This window comes from Brachypodium distachyon, chromosome 3 (assembly GCF_000005505.3).
Source record: "Brachypodium distachyon strain Bd21 chromosome 3, Brachypodium_distachyon_v3.0, whole genome shotgun sequence".
Lineage (NCBI taxonomy): Eukaryota > Viridiplantae > Streptophyta > Magnoliopsida > Poales > Poaceae > Brachypodium > Brachypodium distachyon.
The window spans coordinates 55,981,358-55,999,265 of record NC_016133.3 but is presented as its reverse complement, the minus strand read 5'-3'; the positions used below and the strand labels follow the sequence as shown (position 1 = coordinate 55,999,265).

General features: G+C 44.0%; 3 protein-coding genes and 1 non-coding gene across 4 annotated transcripts; 2 read left to right on the top strand and 2 right to left on the bottom strand.

The window, feature by feature from the left end:
* Positions 1–1,673: 1,673 nt before the first annotated feature.
* On the bottom strand, positions 1,674–1,745 carry TRNAM-CAU. Its single transcript has one exon. It is a non-coding gene; the product is annotated as a tRNA-Met (tRNA).
* Positions 1,746–6,163: 4,418 nt separating this feature from the next.
* Positions 6,164–6,921, top strand: LOC100826037 (basic leucine zipper 43). The gene has a single exon (XM_003570412.4). The coding sequence runs from the start codon at positions 6,222–6,224 to the stop codon at positions 6,732–6,734; it is 513 nt and encodes a 170-aa protein (XP_003570460.1). The 5' UTR covers positions 6,164–6,221; the 3' UTR covers positions 6,735–6,921.
* A 1,201-nt stretch (positions 6,922–8,122) lies between these two features.
* LOC100825414 (serine protease SPPA, chloroplastic) lies at positions 8,123–15,002 on the bottom strand. The gene is made up of 13 exons (XM_003570410.4): positions 14,506–15,002; positions 14,080–14,263; positions 13,856–13,993; positions 13,238–13,408; positions 13,062–13,165; positions 12,673–12,740; positions 11,712–11,878; positions 10,646–10,715; positions 10,417–10,571; positions 10,102–10,207; positions 9,161–9,248; positions 8,947–9,090; positions 8,123–8,578 (listed from the first exon to the last, which is right to left on the bottom strand). The coding sequence occupies exons 1-13, from the start codon at positions 14,863–14,865 to the stop codon at positions 8,345–8,347; spliced, it is 1,989 nt and encodes a 662-aa protein (XP_003570458.1). The 5' UTR covers positions 14,866–15,002; the 3' UTR covers positions 8,123–8,344.
* A 1,657-nt stretch (positions 15,003–16,659) lies between these two features.
* LOC100825720 (ATP synthase subunit b', chloroplastic) lies at positions 16,660–17,621 on the top strand. The gene has a single exon (XM_003570411.2). It carries the CDS (start codon positions 16,802–16,804, stop codon positions 17,453–17,455), a length of 654 nt encoding a protein of 217 aa, XP_003570459.1. The 5' UTR covers positions 16,660–16,801; the 3' UTR covers positions 17,456–17,621.
* The last annotated feature ends 287 nt before the right edge of the window (positions 17,622–17,908 follow it).

Genomic DNA, 17,908 nt, shown 5'->3' with positions numbered 1-17,908 from the left:
CATTCAAAAATATGTTCATTCATGACACACAAACGATAGTATTTGAAGTCGTAGATTGATGATTGTGTATCAAGTGACATGTCAAAAAAGTGTCGTACTGAACTTTCAAACAAAATTCAAATTGCACCGAACAATTATGCCAAATTTGGTGGGATATCTAAGCATTTTTCTACAAAACATGATTTATAAACTACATTTATGTTCATTTTCTGGAGAACCCCATGCATGGGCCCAAACCCCTCGTGTCATGATGTGTCTTACACGGCCGAGCCCAGCATCTACGTTTTTTCTTAGGGGGTAGCCCAGCATCTACGTGGGCAGGTTCAAGGAGTGTCGGGCTGAAATGTCGGCCCAACATTCTCGAAGGAAGGGGAAAAGGAGACTGAATTGCTAAATTTGCACGCATTCGGGCAGCTCTGGCTACTGAGTGGTACTACTGACACTCCCTGCCCTGGCCACACAACGATGCAATGCTGAAGTTGTCGTAGAGGATTGGATCAATCAACTTTTGTAAGCTAATTAGAAAACATTTACCATCTCCAAGGTGCCGTGTCCTTTTGCCTTTCATAGGGGAAAAAAAAGAAGAAACAAAATTTTAAAATTTCCAACTTTGTGCCCACTCTCTGCACACCAAGGACAACAAACACTACTTTAGGATGGATCTAGCAAAGCGGATTAACCTAAAGCGCACAACAATCACCAATGCACCATGGATCCTCCACGAGATTATATAAAACAAAAGAATTTCAGGTGGCAATGGCACGTCAAAAGCGAAACTGGATGGTGAAATCCCGTACGCATGGTTTGATGACACGCGCGCAGGATCGAGGTGGTGGGCGCAGGTGTTGCTGCGGCGACCACAAAACTGGCGATGGGACGAGGCAGCGCGACGACGTCGGCCGGCCGACCGGTGGAAGAAGATTTTTTTTTTTTACTGGATGAGTGTGTGTGTGTCGTCCCAACTTGAGCACCTGATCAAAAAAGTAAAAAACGACACCTACACTACGAGCCAGCAGCTGCGGATCGGGCATGAGGAGTACTGATTACTGATTACTGAACCCGAACCGGACGGACAGGCACGTACGTACGCGGCGGGGACGACGAGTTTGCGGCTGCACCTCGATCGACGATATATCGATGCGTACGAGCTGCGTGCATGCACGGCTAGCTAGCGCTGTCCGCGTCGCCTTTCGACTCGACTCGCATTATCAGTACGAGCAGGCGGCATGCACGCATATCATGATTAGCCAATGATAATCGCACCGGTTAATTGGTTGGGTTGCTTTAGCCGAGTAAACTAGATAAAGAGCCGGCGCTTTAGCTATGCTACCGTCCAAGCATGCGAGTTAATTAGGCGAGCGTTTTTTTTTTGTTTACTTGGGTCCGTGAATGATAGTGAAATTCGATCAAGTCGATGCGTGCGATCTTCTTGCATCTTTACTTTTCGGGCATGAGTGAGTGAGTTTGGCGGGTAAATCCTTCTTTCTTTATTTGGACCCTCTCCGGAGGTTGGTGCTGTAAAGTGACCAGTGATCCTGCATTTACGAATGCTACTTCTCGTCGGCACGCGGCGAAGGAAAAATGAAATCTGTCACTAGCATGTTCTGGTGTTACCTGGGAACTAACAAGCTAAAACTGGCGTTGGGGAAAAAAATACAGAAAAAGAATTGGATTATCAGAGCCAGGTTTCGATCCTGGGACCTGTGGGTTATGGGCCCACCACGCTTCCGCTGCGCCACTCTGATCTCGTTGTTAAGGCAAGGTTCTCAACCTAATTATCCCTAGGAAGACTCGTCCCTAGCTGACCCGACGCATTGCAACTGGAGCTACGGACGACTCTGTGCGTGAAAGAATTGCTGGACACGTCGAAGCAGATGACAAGTGTAGAGCCCTTCTCACCCAAGTGGGGCTTTATTACGTTATTACGTAGGAGCAGTGCCAGCAATAGCATACGTGGGGCGGCACGAAGAGTGGCAGAAACCAGCGCGAGCTCGACACGCGCCGGTGGCCCCGCCACGCCGGCCGTGCCCCTCCGTGGCAGGCAGAGCCGGGCCGCCCGCCCGCCCGGTCGTGCACTCGTGCCCCGTGCCGGTGTCCGTGCCATGTGCCAACAGCCGCCGAATTTGGCTTTGCCTAGCGCGCCCATTTTCCCACCCCGCCACCTTTCTCCCTCGCCGTCGAGCGCTCTGTGGATATTTGACCGCCCTCGCGTCGCGTGATCGGCTGCCCACCGGACACCGGTGGTAGTTCCCTGACTGACCATTTGACCCCTCCTCGCGCAATCGGAGGCAGAGGAACGCGGTTGCTGTGGTAGCCACCATTCCGCCATGGATCTCGGATTTGGATTTTGGATCGATTGGCTCGCTCGGCTGCACCCACTGCCGCGCGTGCCCGGAGACACGGACATGGACGCTGTCACCTCTGGGATTAGCTTTTCGTTCGTTTATTTCGCAGCTGCGCGTGATGGGTGGGACATGGGAACAGCTGACGTCGTTCGATTGAGACTGCGAGAGGGGGCGGGGGGCTGTCTGTCGACGTCGCTTTTATTTTATTTCGTTCCACCTGGGCGATTTGGCGATCTGCTGTCTGTGCAACTTAAAGCCTTGTCTCGTTGTGGGTCTGGATATGCACCCTAGACTATGCCATAGCCGTGTGGACGTGTCGCCGATTAGTTGGCGTCGCGCATGGTCGTATATGTACGGAACACTGCAGTAAAGCCTTTGTATCTCCAAATATATTGGCCAGCAACAGCAAACAGCAATGTATAAGGTCACAATAGCAATAAGATGGGTTTCGGCTTATGGCAGGCGAAAATCTCACAATGCATATGGCTAAATTTGTCCTCAAGCTAGACCCCATGTATAAGAAAAGGTGCCTGGATTTTGACAAGAGACAAACATCAACGTGTACTTCATCTATAGATATAATAGTTTTTTATGTCTTATGGCTTGCCCTTAAGCTTTTGAGCTTGTGGACAAGCACCGCAATGTATGAAGTTGATCTTATGGTTCACTTTTTTTTTGTGCTTATGGACAGTTTTTTTAGCACATTGTGGATACCCTTATGATTAGGCTCTACGCTGTACGTACGTTCGGATCCACGAGCCATCGCAGTTGCGTAAATACTCACAAGGTTGAGTTTGCGCCGGATGATCCCAGATCATATATACTCGCATTGTCGACCGTTCATGTTGATATTCAGGTACGCTCGCAGAAGCCAGGAACAGGGTAGACGCACCTGCACGGCTGCACGGCTGCACCCCTTCTTCCCCTAAAACCTTTTCCAAAAGCACATAGACCTGCTTTATATTCTTCAATGATCATGATCAATATGTCGACTTGTACGTGACCGTGCGGCCCTGCCCAACCGTGTGCGCCTAGACATCACCCTGCTAGCTAGTAGCACCACCACCACCACCACCAGCGCAAGCTTTTCCCAAAAGATTTCGCCTCGTTTTTCCGGAAGGCCCGTACCGTCTACGCTTCCTGTCACCCCTAATCAGGTAATCCAATGGGTCCTCCAGCCTCCTCTACGACTACGGACGGAGCTAAAACTACAGCAATTCCTTGTCCTCTTGCAGGACAAAGAGAGCTTCGACGGTGACGGGCGCGTGATCGGGCGATCCAACGGCTGAAAGATTCTGTTTCCGGGTCGGAGGCTTTGAGGGCAGGATAGGTGCGTCTGATGGGAGTTGCCGGACGCGAATCTCTCCTGGGCATGCGAAAAGAAAGAAACCAATCTCTTTGCAGGCCATTTGGTCCTTTGCCTTTCATATGTTTTTCCTCACTGCCATTATTGATAGGGGCAGGGGCAAGACATTCATTCCCCGGTGTTGTAATCCTGAGCTGGGGAGACTAGCTCAGGAGAATAGCAATTCGAGGTTAGCCCAGTCAAAATCCCCCAATTTCATCCGTTCTGGTCTAGTGGTCTCAGTTGGTCTGATCAACTAACGCCATGAACCAACTGATGTAGACGTTGGTTTTATGGATTATTATGGCACCCGAAGAATCAACAGGTTCAACTGACAAGGCCCCGGTAAATATGGATTAACGAATAGAAGATAGAGATGGTTCTTTTACCTAGTACATCATGCTTGATGACGGCATGATATGTGTCGGATTGATACGATCTTTGCTGTGTCTGCTCTCCACGGGCTGCAGAGGTGAATTATTCGTGAAAGCAGAGGAAACCAAGCAAAACCAGACGGCCATCTTCTTTTCATCTGATCATAAGCTGCTTTAGCAGATTTTGCCTTCAGTCTTGTGTTCAAGATCCAAAGAGAGCACAGGATAAGATTGCACTGTCTTGCAAACATGACAACCTCATAACCAGGACAAGCATAGGCCATAGAAAGAGTCCAGAATGAAGTGGATTGTGCTAGCTTCAATATGGCACGCAAAGCGTCAAGAATCTCAAATCGAATCTAGTTGAATTTGACCTGTCCCGTAACTCACGGAACCTTGATCTTTGTTTTCTGCATAGCTATTCCCCCTTCTTCCAATTGAATCTTAGGGTTCAGACTCTTGATCAGGCAGAAGAAGTGAAGACAACAGATTTTTTTCATCCAATGGCTCCTCAGATCTCCGTGCATGAATTTTGTCAACGGCCTAGTAATCTTCCGATGATGAATTGCTTGACTATGATCTACCCCATGTCTTATCCAAATTCTTTTCTCTTGCACAATACATCTCTGCTAGAGCAAAGAGAATATCAATGTTTAAAGCTTCCATTATCAAAAAAAAACTTTGTCCAAGCTATTCGAAAATCGGAAATACAACAGCAAATCATAGCTATCTCAACATCATGCATTATCAACAGCAGAAAATTTGAGGTGCAAAATTACCTTAAAGGAGATGTACTACAGTATACCACATGACACATGTCAGCTCATCCCGAGGTCTTTGGCAACACTGTGTCTCATCCGAAGAAAGGATCCACGAAAATAGAATCAGACTCTTCCCTGAGTTGCTAGGTGTAAAATATACATGCCAATTCTACATCAAGTAAAGAATAAATAGATATATTTTCGTAATGTTTGAAACGGAGTATGATTTAAGAGCTCAAATCCTACCACCAAACAAATTCACATCCTCCGCCCCTCGGTTCAATTGGCATCTGTCAGTTCTGTGTTCAAGACTTCTGATAAAATCAACATCATGGATCAAGCCAGTTTTCTGAAAGACTATGCTCCTGACACCTGGCAAACTATTGTTAGTCCTAGGGACAAAATGTAGACCGTGATCCTTTCGAAAAAATATCAGACTGTAAACCATCAGATATATTTTTCTTTAGAACCCAACCGATAATAAAATAAAAAGAGAATCAAACCAGAACACACATATACAAGAGGTATAGCACCTAGCTAGTGGATATGTTTATTTTGAGTTGATGAGAAATTAATGGCAAGTTGCGAACTGCATAAGTTTCACGTTATCTTCATCCAAGTGAAATTTTTCTAGGGGGCACTGTGATGACTGATGGCCATAAGAAAACAACCCCAGTACCTTCTCAGTTTACCTTTCTGAAAGAAGCTTCCATTGCTTTAGCTCTACCAGAAAATGGTAGCAGCTATTGCAGAATAAAGTACCATCCAGACATTCCTCAGCGTTATATTGCCACATTATTCTCCTTGCTCTGGTTGGAACTCCAGAATGCCAGAACTAGATCATGCACGTTCAGATACAAACCTGTTGAAAATGATAACTTGATCACGTACCATACTTAGTAGAGTATCCAGTCCATGTTACAGTATTACTCTTTCAAGCCACACACTACTTTACAGCCCATTTCCTTTTCACAATTCACCACAAATGCCTGTCACTATTATCCAACCACCATCTCTTTAAATGGCTTGAGCACCTGGGGCTAGTGATGTTACAAAGGGCCCTGCACCTCATGACCTTCTATTTGATCGCAAATGGACAGTCTTGATGGATGCCCTTTTGGAGGCATACTGGGACCAGTACATCTTGAAAAGCTGGCACAATAATAAAACATTACATGATGTCCATCAGGACCTTTGATAATCTCAGTCTCATGTATGTGCAAGCTCTGTTGATGTCCCTGGCTTCTGTATATCCAAGAAGCGCAAAAAGCAATTGAACATTGCAGATGTGGGCCCTGCACATTTCCATAATTCCGGCATACTATAAATCCACCCGACTACCCTCTTGTTTTCGTTCACAAGCCACTCTTCCCTCCATTTCATATCTCGAGCGAGCATGTACCCTGCTGAGCTTGCTAGTATTCCATACTTATCGTCTGCAAGTGCAGCTTCCTTCAAACCTCATTACCAGGTAGCCACAAATGACATCCTCTTCCAGTATAACAGCCTTCCAGTGCCTCAAGCTATATCGTACCAACATGTAGAACACCTGGTCCATGAAGCTAGCCTTCCAGTTGGAAACAAATCCAATTCAGATGAATCAGATGACTATCAACACAGCCTTGCAGAAGAGCGCAGGAAGAGAAGGATGCTATCCAACAGGGAGTCTGCCCGACGATCACGCATGAGGAAGCAGAAGCAGTTGAGTGAGCTCTGGGCACAGGTTGTACACCTGCGCAGCACCAACCGCCAACTCCTTGATCAGCTGAACCATGTCATCAGGGACTGCGATCGTATTCTCCACGACAACTCTAAGCTGAGAGCCGAACAAGCCGAACTGAAACAGCAGCTTGAGAAGCTCCCTGTAGAGAACATGGAGAGTAGCGTCATGGGTCCTGGGATGACTTAAGGCGTCCAGGATTACAAGACTAGATGTTATTATTATGAGAACCTAAATTAAGAGGCTTCTTCCTTTATTCCAAGGGTGTCAATTTTTTGTACCTCTGCCCGATACTAATGTTGGCATGTATTCATTTAGAGATACCAGTGTCTGCACGAAGTATTTAAAAAGAATTGTTGGCATGTATTGGTAGTGACTGACGAGTTCTCCAGATATTTCATAATCTTATGTTAGATACCACTAGTGAAAGGATAAAACACCAAGGACCTTGACTTATTTTAGAGAAAACACAGTTATTACTCAGCAATGGTCATACAATAAAGTTTTCAGAACAGCCAAATAAATTCATAAATGGACTATTTAACTAGATAGGAGTAAAATTAATTCAAAGAAACTCCCTATAATAAGTATACAAACAGCCTTCATTAACCTACAGGGACATGGATTAGTTACGTGTATACTTTTCTCTACTGAAGTATGAAGGGTATATGAAAAGTAGTTCTTGAACTGTTCCTTTTACTAACAAAGTATGACCATATAAGATAAAGATGATAAACAATTAAAAAAAGAACCAGTGTAGTAAGAGTAGGCTGCTCGAACAGTAATTTGAAGCGGTAATTGATATAACTCAAATAACTAGATATATCCATGCACAAGTCAAAAAGAAAGCTTTCATATGGTTACTGACGCTAGCTGGTAGTGGGGCATTTCCTTACAAAGATACTTCCTCCGATCCATAATTATTGTTTCAGATTTAGTACAAACTTAGTACAAAGTTGTACTAAGTTGTACTAAGTCTAAGACATTTATTATGGACGGAGGGAGTAACACAGAATAGGGTCCAAGCACTAGTATAGTACTAGGATCAAGATTTAGCTACCCATCTTCTTTCTCAGCAGGATCATTTGAATGTGCAGTTTTAGTTCTTGAATTGGTGACATTCAATTGACCAGGAAATGAGGCAGCAGTTCACCGATATTTTCGCATCCGTGCCGCAAGCAGAGAAGAAAAGACTGCAAATTGGCTCTCCAACAAAGTCCATAACCTGTTTAGGATGTTTCTAAGAACTAAGTTGAATGTTTTCACTTTTCCGATGAAAAATGTGGAAGTTGTACTCAAACATTCTATAACAAATCCAAAATCTTGGACTGGTTAGGGCCCACTGCCTCAAAAGAAAAAACTCAAACTGCAAAATATGAGAAATGATCGCCTTGCATTACTGTGCAGATTATCGAAGCTCCTAACAGACTGCAATTATTTACTGGGTCTCCTCCGTTGATAATACACCTCCTCCTGGAACTTGGAAGCCCTGCAAGCCCTTCAATGACAAGAACCAACCAGAATTGATACATGGTGGAACATACATAAATATCAGCAACAAAGAATAAAGGGTATGGTAAGATCAAGCACACAAGAAAACTATTCCTTGCATTTTCAGTGTGGCGGTTACAACAGTTTCATAGGCATCGGTACAAAAGAACAAAGAAGCATGGTTCAATACCAAATGCACCGTATTAATCCAGCCTACCTGATTCTTGGTAAGGCGGATGCCCATTGACATGTTATCTTTTCTTCTCCTATCTATAACTTTCTGTAAGACATAGGTACCTAAGGTACAATCAATCAAAATAATTTACGATTTCTTTTATGAACAAGAAGAGTTGATTTTCTCCTGACATATTTTCTAATCTTTCAAACAAGATACCATCCATTCTAGCTTGGACCCCATTTAAGGAAGTGACGTCCTGGAGCACTCCCTTTACAACCCTGTCAACTCCGAGCAATGAAGCCCCAATGCCTGACAAGATATCCGGTAGCGTTGGCGAGGCCTTCGAGATCTCGACTAGTTGGACCTGCATTATTCAGCACAAATCAGAATCTGGGAAGTGAACTCTAAAATCATGTATTTCCACCCCCGAAGCCACACCGTGAATAGTTAAATACTGCAGCTTGCAACATTTGTGCAGAAGTGAACATTTCAAATCTAGGGATGCAAAATCATTTTTGGAATCCCAACTGAAACAGCTGAATGAAGCATGTAAAGCACGATGCTCATGATCACTTCATCAGAATATCAAGCATTGAAAAGACAATTGCTACAACCATAGAATCACGGAATTAGGTGTAATTCTGTTGTTGTCCAGCCCAACCAAAAACCTTAAATACACATAAATGCATGCATGACGTTTATTCATTAGTACTCATTGTTAACAGAACTAACCTTCTTATCCTGTGGTATATTAGCTCTCTGTTTTGCAATAGCAAGAGCTTGTGAGAATCCACCTAGCGAATCAACCAACCCTCTTGAAGCCGCATCTTGGCCGCTCCACACTCGACCTTGTGCAACAGTCTCCATCTGATCAATCTGGTGGAGCAAGAACTCAGCAAATACTTGAAGAAATATGAGCTACTCAGCATCTGAGATCAATTCTTACACTCATTGAGCGTGACATGGCTGCTTTATCACGAAACGATGCATAAGCATTTTGTGCTGACTTCTCAAAAAGTTCTGCCTCGTCCGGTCTGTGGAAACATATCACATTCTTCAAACACAAAATGGTTCACATGATAGTAGTTATGACAGAAAATTTGGGAAATAATCAGGAAACTTAGAAGAAGAAAAACTAGGAAAATAGAAAAGGTTTGGAGGGCATACAAAGAAAGCAATATCAGGGCTAAATTTTATGATGCTTTCGACAGTTAACTGCACTCAAATATATTTTCTAATTTTGCATGAATGTTTGTAGATTATTTGCAAGTTTTCTAGAATTGTATGAGAAAACCACTGCCACATCATCTAAAACTATGGTTTCAAGAGTTGAGGGGCAAGGTTGTTTGCTAATGGAGTTTAGGGATTAAATCTAAATTCAGCCAAGAGTTAAGGATGAAAAATGGACTTTTTTCTGCCACTAACCAAATGAGAATGTTTTAAAATGAAACAGAGCATATATGGATTGTGGTGGCCAGTAATTTCTAAAACCATATGGCTATATGTCATAGACTATTGAGTATCACAACTAATTGCAAACAATAGTATTCACTGATTTATGATTAAAACAAAAATCTGATGACAAAACTAAAGAATTTTTTGTACTGAGAAGGTACAATCTGCTCGATTTATGACAAATTCACATCATAAAACCAATTCTCCACTTGTCTAAAAGTACAGGCACATTGAATTGTTGCAAACTATAGCACCATTCCAAATTTCCAATGCATTAGTTTATATCATTATTAACTTGATTCTATGGCTGCATCAGCTTCTTTTTGCAGTAAGGTTGTGGTAGAGGTTGTTGGATCCAGTGGGCTATCCTCAAGTTTTACTTCCTATTTATGTTATCTTAATATACTGCAAGCAATGAAGTGCCAATATTACCTTAAAGGGCGTTGATCAGCAGCATTAAGCTCTGCATATCTACCCTTAGATAGAATCTCTTTATTGAAGTCAATCCTCTCATACAGTTTTTGAAGGATGAACTTCCCTGTTTTTCCAATACATCATATTAAAATTAGGAATACACACTCGACAAAAGCTAAATTTACTATCTAAACTCTGAAACAGAGCACGGTGCACGGTAGATCTAAGTTCAGAGTTGAGATTGCTGCAAGATAACTAAAACTTGATGTGGAAGACTTGTTACTAGCCTAGCAACTAGCAAGAATGCACTAACACAACCTAATAAGCACTAACCTGTAACAACTCCAATTGATCCTGTTAGAGTAAGTTTCTCAGCAACAATAACTGGTGCCGCCATTGCCATGTAGTATCCACCACTTGCAGCAACATCAGACATGGAAGCTATCACAGGCTTGGAGTCAGCTAGAAGTCGAATTTCCCTCCACATCCTAGTCAAAAAAGAATAACCAATACATAACTGAAACATTGGTGCGGGATAGATGAAATCTGGGGTACAACTTACAGATCAGAAGCAAGAGCATCACCACCAGGGCTGTCTATACGGAGGATAACAGCTTTGTACTTCTCTGACTCTGGAAAGGGTAAAAACTTGTAAGTTAAAATAATAAATAATATAATTTTCCTGTTACAGAACATATGAACTATAACATGAAGTTTGCATCATATGTCTGCATATAAGCTACAACAAGTGCTTCTACAGTCCATGCTCTGTGCAAATGGAAGAAAGAAATTTCAACTCATCTAAACTTATAAATAAAATCAGGAATTTGAATCCAAGCTAAAGAATGTTTAGATGTCTTGTATCTGTTGGAACAAATATTGGTCTCTTGGGCATGAGAACATCACCACAAATGAATTTGACGGATGACCAGATGAGGTTGCGAGATAAGAGCATGCCAGTTTTGGTCAGACTCAAATCTACACTAACAAGGTTTGTAGACAACAACTTACCTAGGTTTATCTTGACAAGTACTTAAAAAAATAGCGGACATTGTCTAAAAAAAATAGCAGAACATCATAGAGATTTTTTTACAGGTGCTGTTCATTAAAGAAACTTGCAAAGGAAAATGGTGGTCCACAAACCAGAGATGGTTTATAGAAAGGAATCTACATCTATCCTGTTTAAAATTGTAGAATACTTCAGCACTAGTATTCAGTTTTTTTATTAGATACTACAATAAAACTTCAGGGGTATTAAATATTCAATCTGCCCCTTCTTACAAGGCGTTTTTCTTCTTTTTCTTCAAATTGTTAGGCGTAATTAGCCTCCCAACCGGATTTCTGTGGATCTTTTCCAAGTTTGCCGCTCCAAAACACTTCATGGACACTTTGGGTGCATGCCCCTTTGTTTGTTGGATGATCCGGCTTTATTTATTCAGTCAACCTAATTGAAGGATTAGCTAAATTATGAGCTTGATAATTATCATGTAAAAGGGGATTATGCCTTATAAAAAGGGATGGAGGGAGTAACAAGAACTCCACCCAGTCCACCCACAAACAGAAAATTTACAAATCAAATTTGCATCTGAGATACAATTCATATTGCGTACATAACATATCATAATTACCTCTAACAGTACGTATCTTCTCGATAAGCTGCTCGGCAATAATGCCTGAACTAGAAACACTCAATCGGCTGCGAGTACGTGTTATGCTTCCAGATGCTCTGATTACTGCAATTAGTTCTCCTCCTCCTTGTAACCCAAGAGTCGATTTCTTTACACGTGAATATTTACTGGTAGTGCAGACCAATGTCAGTTCAGTAAATGAAACAATGAGTTCATAGACGTTGACTACAGATTAATCAAACAACATCAATCAAAGCAAGTGTGCAATAATACATGAACAAACACTTCATAGTAGAGGAAAAAGGGAAATCACAAATTTGATATGTAACAGGACAAGTGTCGTGTGGGGACAGGGGTACACACCAGTCGACCCATGCGCCAAGCTCAGTCGGTGCTATCTGGCACCAATTAAGGGATAGGATCCCAGTTATCTTTTCAGTTCGGAAGTTTATCTTTTCAGTTTAAAGTTATCCTTTGGGCCTTAAGTCGATAAGAGGTAAGGAGGACTCTCGGCCCCTTTGCTATTTCCCGCCCGTAAGGGTCCAGGTCCACGCGTGACCTCTACAACTACCCTTTCCACTCGAATCCTTCCAGGCTTCCGCAATATCCCAGCCCGTGAAAATGTTATTCACACTTGTGCACTCCTCCGCTTATATCAACAAAAAAGAGCCACAAGAGTTGTGGGTCCCACTGGCTATTTTCCAGTTCCCATTAACAAGCTTAGGTTCAGTTCAGCCTGGAAAAAAGAAGGCCTCTATTTATAACTATTTTCCTCATCCCCTCAAAAAATATAGCATTTTTTCCCATAATGTGTATGTGTATAACAGTGTTTATGTTTGAAGCATCTATATTTGAAGAGAGATGCAAGAAAAAACTAAACGATAAAGAGGATCAGAAATCCTGAAACTGGCTGGTTTCCACTTTCCACCAAGTCTCCCAGAACTAGAAATATCTAAATTACCTGTAGTCAACCATACGCAGGCTTTTCTTGTCATTCTGTCCTACTCTCTCTTTCAACATTGTCATTACCTATTGAACAAGACAATGCCAACAAAAACAACAGCAGACAAATAAAAAATAATAATATAGATAATTCAGTATGCTAATTCAGATAAATAACGCATAATCTAAATTTCATGTATAATTTTTCAGTTTGACGAGTTGTGCATCCTGAACATGCCCATGTTTTCATACAGAAACTCTAACCTTGAGTTTGCAATTTACAGATCAAGTACATGCTGTAGGGTTGGGCAGAAGATTTACTAGCGACTAACTTAACTCGTCTTAGTGATTTTAATCTTGTGCAATTTACTTTCCACCTTAGTAATCAGCAAGAAAAGGATTTTGTACCTCATCATCATACAATAGATCTGTTATCCAACCCTCTTCCTTAAGTCTCTCGACCTGATAGACTCCTGAATTAATAAAGTCCTCGATTTCTTCTTTTTTCTTCCCTGTAGAAGAAACTATCTAATGACAGCCTTTACTTTAAATATGTGAATTTGAAACCGATCTGTTTAAATTACCCTGTATGGAAGATACTGTATCCAGCCAATTTCCATAAATATTATCAAGCAGGGCGGCCAGCATCTCCCTAACTTCATTTGACATGCTCTTCCGTGCAAGTTGGTCTCCAGCACTTTTGTAGCGACCAATTCGTTGAATTTCTGGCTCTACTCCAACTTTCTCAAGCACACCTTACAAATTGAATTAAATTGCGTTAGCTACTACAAAGGAACTTGGCTGTCTCATTTTGTGGAATCAATAACACATAGGCCATGACCAAGCTTACCAAAGTTGGTTCATAGTAGAAGCAAAATTACCATAAATGCATTGAACATTATAAGTTTATAACAGAATGAAGGATTGTTGCTGTAAAAATAGCAAAAGGAAGTCATATAAAAAGTGCTTGAAAAAAATCAATATAAATAACATTAAAAAAAATACTTCTGTAGTTCTCTTGCAACATAACACCACTGGAAGTCAGCAACAACCTTTCTACTGGTACCAAGTGAATTTTGAAGCAGGTTTGAGGCTCGTCATAAAACAATACTACTGGTATTTATATATTTTGAACAGTGCACTCAACCAATAACCATATCAATAAAGCAGAGGTATCATGTCATCACCATGCATGCAGTTACCTCTGAGAAATGTTTGCTGAACGGTTAGACCATACAAAGCAACATAAGCACTTGGCGGTGCATACAGCTCACCACATGCACAAGCAAGGTAGTATTCTTTCTCCCCACCAACAGGCATATAACCAACAACAAATTTTCCTACAAAAAGAGTGAGCGTTCGTTAATGATATGATAGACATGAGTATAAGATGCCAAATTCAGCATAGCTTCCGAATTCTGATTACCAGATTTCTTGAAATCCACAATGTGCCTTCTGATTTCATCCACCTTACCCCATCCACAGCTCAGCGGCTCTATGTGCAGATAAATCCCCGATATCCGCGGGTCATATGCTGCCTTCTCAAAATTCTCACAGATTTGTGGCAGTGACAGTCCTGACGAGAAGCGGGTCTTCAGCTGATCAGATATCTGCAACCATAAATACACACGATAAATCCACTATCACACGAGATAATATCGAAACTAACAAATGTTGGAACAAAATCACAACAAGTCACGCACTCAGAAAAACTGGAGTAACAAAAGTAAATTCACTGGAGTATAAACATCAAGGCGTCTGCTAGGATAAGACTCCCATGACGCACGAAATTAGAGGCGGAAAATCGTATCATGGGTAGCAAAATCAGCAAGTGCGCGTAGAGTAGTAGCACCTCGCCCCGAAGCTTCATGGTGAGGACGCTGCCCTTGCGGACGCGCTGCCACGGGGGAGCGACGAGCATTCGGAGCTTCACCGCGAGTTGGGTCCCCCACCCGAGCTCCTCCACGACGAACGCCGGCGCCGAGGGTAGCGGCGGCTCCTGGGCCACGGGAGGCGTCTCCTGCTTGGTGGCCTCGGATGACGACCCGATGGCGCGGGCCGGGGCGCGGAGAGGCGACGGGAGCAGGCGGCGAGCGGGGCGGGGGAAGGACGCGGAGTGGCGGTGCTTGGAGTGGGAGAGGAGGGTGGTGGCGGCGGCGGAGAGATTGGAGCGATTGTACGGCGCCGAGCGGAGCACGAGGCGCCTCGCCATTGTTCGGGGAGCTTCTGGAAGCTTCGAGAAGGAAGAACCGGGGAGGGAACCGCGGAAGCCCCTCGGCGCGGTGTCGGGGGTTCTCGGGTGGAATGGGGGGAGGGAAAGGGAGAGGGTCTATGGATCGTGGGGTCCGGATTGGAGATCAGGTGGCCGATTCGGGGCGATAGGTCCGGCGCGGTTGATTTGGGGCCACGTTGAGCGCCGGGCGCGACCAAGAAGCAGACCACGTTGGACTCCGTTGGAACTTTCCAATATCTGCTGTTCTCGCTGATGATTTGCTTAAGTTTGCTTGCTACAGTTTAAAATGCTTTGAAGTTAAATGTGCAAATTGATGATTTACTTTGGGGGCGTATTTACGAAGTAAAACTACTTACTCAGTACTACAAGATCTTGTATGTGTGGACTTGTGCTTCAGCTTGTGGTGCTTCTAGGCCCTTAAAAGCACGAGCTCAAACAAATACGCTAGCTGCATCTGCTTCTTACGAATTAGCCCGAACAATCAGGTCAATTTCTCTACACCCTTGGACCCTGCTTGGAATGGGTTTAATTTTTGTGAGTATTAATATTCTAACTGAAATAGATTTGTTTCATTTTCTTTTGATCAGGTCAATCTCTCTAGACGTTCAAATGCCAGTTTAATAGGTCTTGCAAAAAAAAGGCAGACTATAATTAGTACTCTCTCCGATTCATAATAAGTGTTGCAAGTTTACTACAAAATTATAGTGAAGTTATACTAAATCAACGACACTTATTATGAATCGGAGGGTAACTTCAAGTCAGTTAAAAAAAAGACATTCTAATTTGAAAATCATCAAAGGCATGACAACTTAAGAGATAAATGATAAAAATAGTGTTGACATTTCATGGACTTCCTTGTAAGTTCTTTCTTCGTTAACTCATTTCGCGATACCATGATGCCAACTATGAGACTACGGGTGTTCAAACAAGATTTGAATCTAACCAGCTATTCTTATTACACTATCGGTAGACGGTAGGTTTTTAATGTGCGAAGGAGATTGAACTCGTCTGCTCCTAGCCTGTTTCCACATTTATATCTAGAAGCACATATAAACAACCTTAATACCAACATCAAAGAAGCGGTGGGCTGTGAAATATCCTGAGCTTTACGACATCAAGATGATATTAACATGTAGTGTCATAAACTCCACACAAAAATTGATATACACGTTCAGAAGGGATTTGAGATAAAAGGAAAAAGAGAAGACACGATTCACGATAAAATGTATACTCACTCCGTTTCATATATTAATTGTCGCTGATTTAGTGTTAAATCCACGATAATTAATATGAAATGGAGGGAGTATTTTTTTTGTTTCTTTGATATCGGTACATGCCAATTTGGATTGATTCTTTTTTTTTTGGCAGGATGCTTCATTGTATACTGCCATGTTTAAATAAATAAAAATTAGGAGTATGTTATTCGTAACTCCTTATTGGGTGTTACTAAAGGTATCACCTAAACAATGATATTGCTAGATATGTTCTTGTTTCTTCGAGCACGCCAGTCCAACGCAAACACTTCACTGTTTACATTCCTAACTTTCTGCGTATGACAAAACGCCGAGTTTCGTGCACCGAGATCATGTGTTCACAGAGGGATTCGTCATTTCCTCTCCACATGAGCGACACAATCTCATGCGACGAAAAAACCGAAAAACTAGGAGCGCCAAAAACAGGTTAAAATATCGGCAGAGCGTTGGGTGGCCTACATTGTTCGGGCCGGCCCCGTTCGGATAGATAGCCAATAGGCCAGGCCGCGCATCGTGTGGCCTCCGTTGCCCGGAACACCAGGAGCCAACCGTTTGGATAGATAGCCGATAGCCCGCCTCCCTCTCTCCTCTCCTCTCCCCTCCCCACCGCAACTGGACTCGCCGCGCCTCCTCTCACTCCCCTCCTCCTCTCGCCCCCACCCATGGCGACGGCTATGATGGCTGCAGCCACCACCTCCTGCTCCCCGCGCCGAGCGCCGCTGGCCCTCAAGCCCGTGGCCTCCTCCAGCTCCGCTCCGCCGCCGCCCAGGCCGCAGCCGCGGCGGTCCTTCAAGCAGCTCCCGGGGCTCGTCTCAACGGCGGCAGCGGCTGCGGCGGCGGCCGTAGTCTCCGCGCCTCTCCCGGCGCTAGCAGCCGATATCGAGAAGGCGGCGCTCTTCGACTTCAACCTCACGCTCCCCTTCATCACGATCGAGTTCCTGCTGCTCATGGTGGCGCTGGACAAGCTCTACTTCTCGCCGCTGGGCAAGTTCATGGACGACCGGGACGCCAAGATCCGCGCCGAGCTGGGCGGCGTCAAGGACGCGTCCGAGGAGCTGCGGCAGCTGGAGGAGCAGGCCCAGGCCGTGCTCAAGGCGGCCCGCGCGGAGATCGCCGCCGCGCTCAACAAGATGAAGAAGGAGACCACCACGGAGCTGGAGGCCAAGCTGGACGAGGGCCGCCGCGCCGTGGAGGCCGAGCTCGTCGAGGCGCTCGGCAACCTCGAGGCGCAGAAGGAGGAGGCCATCAAGGCGCTGGACGCGCAGATCGCGTCGCTCAGCGACGAGATCGTCAAGAAGGTGCTCCCGTCCGCGTGAAGATCTCACCCAGCAGCCCCGCCCAATCCTCCATTTCCTCGTAAAGATTCCACTTCTTGACGAATGAATCATGTGTGTAATGTAGTATACGCCCTTGGGCTGCTTCACATTAGTGGCCCTATTTATCTTGTGATCAGGTATAAATGAATGATCCTTTTGTACATAATTGTGTCCTTATTGTTGCTTGGGTCCCCTATTTTGATCCTCTTCCTGCAAGCCGCGATTGGATCCCCGCTCATGGACTGGGAGGCAGAGAGCTACCGCGCCTGCCCGGACTTTGCGGCCCTCAACTTCTTCATCGTGCCCCGAGGCTGTAAAAGCGTACACGATTCCCCCCTGCGCCGCTCAGTTTCGAATCGTTTGTTCTGTGTGCCTTCATCTGATCAAACTGTGAAGCTTGAGTTGTTTGGTTACTAGAGTAGATAATGGGGGTGTTGAAGATGAGTGTTTCTG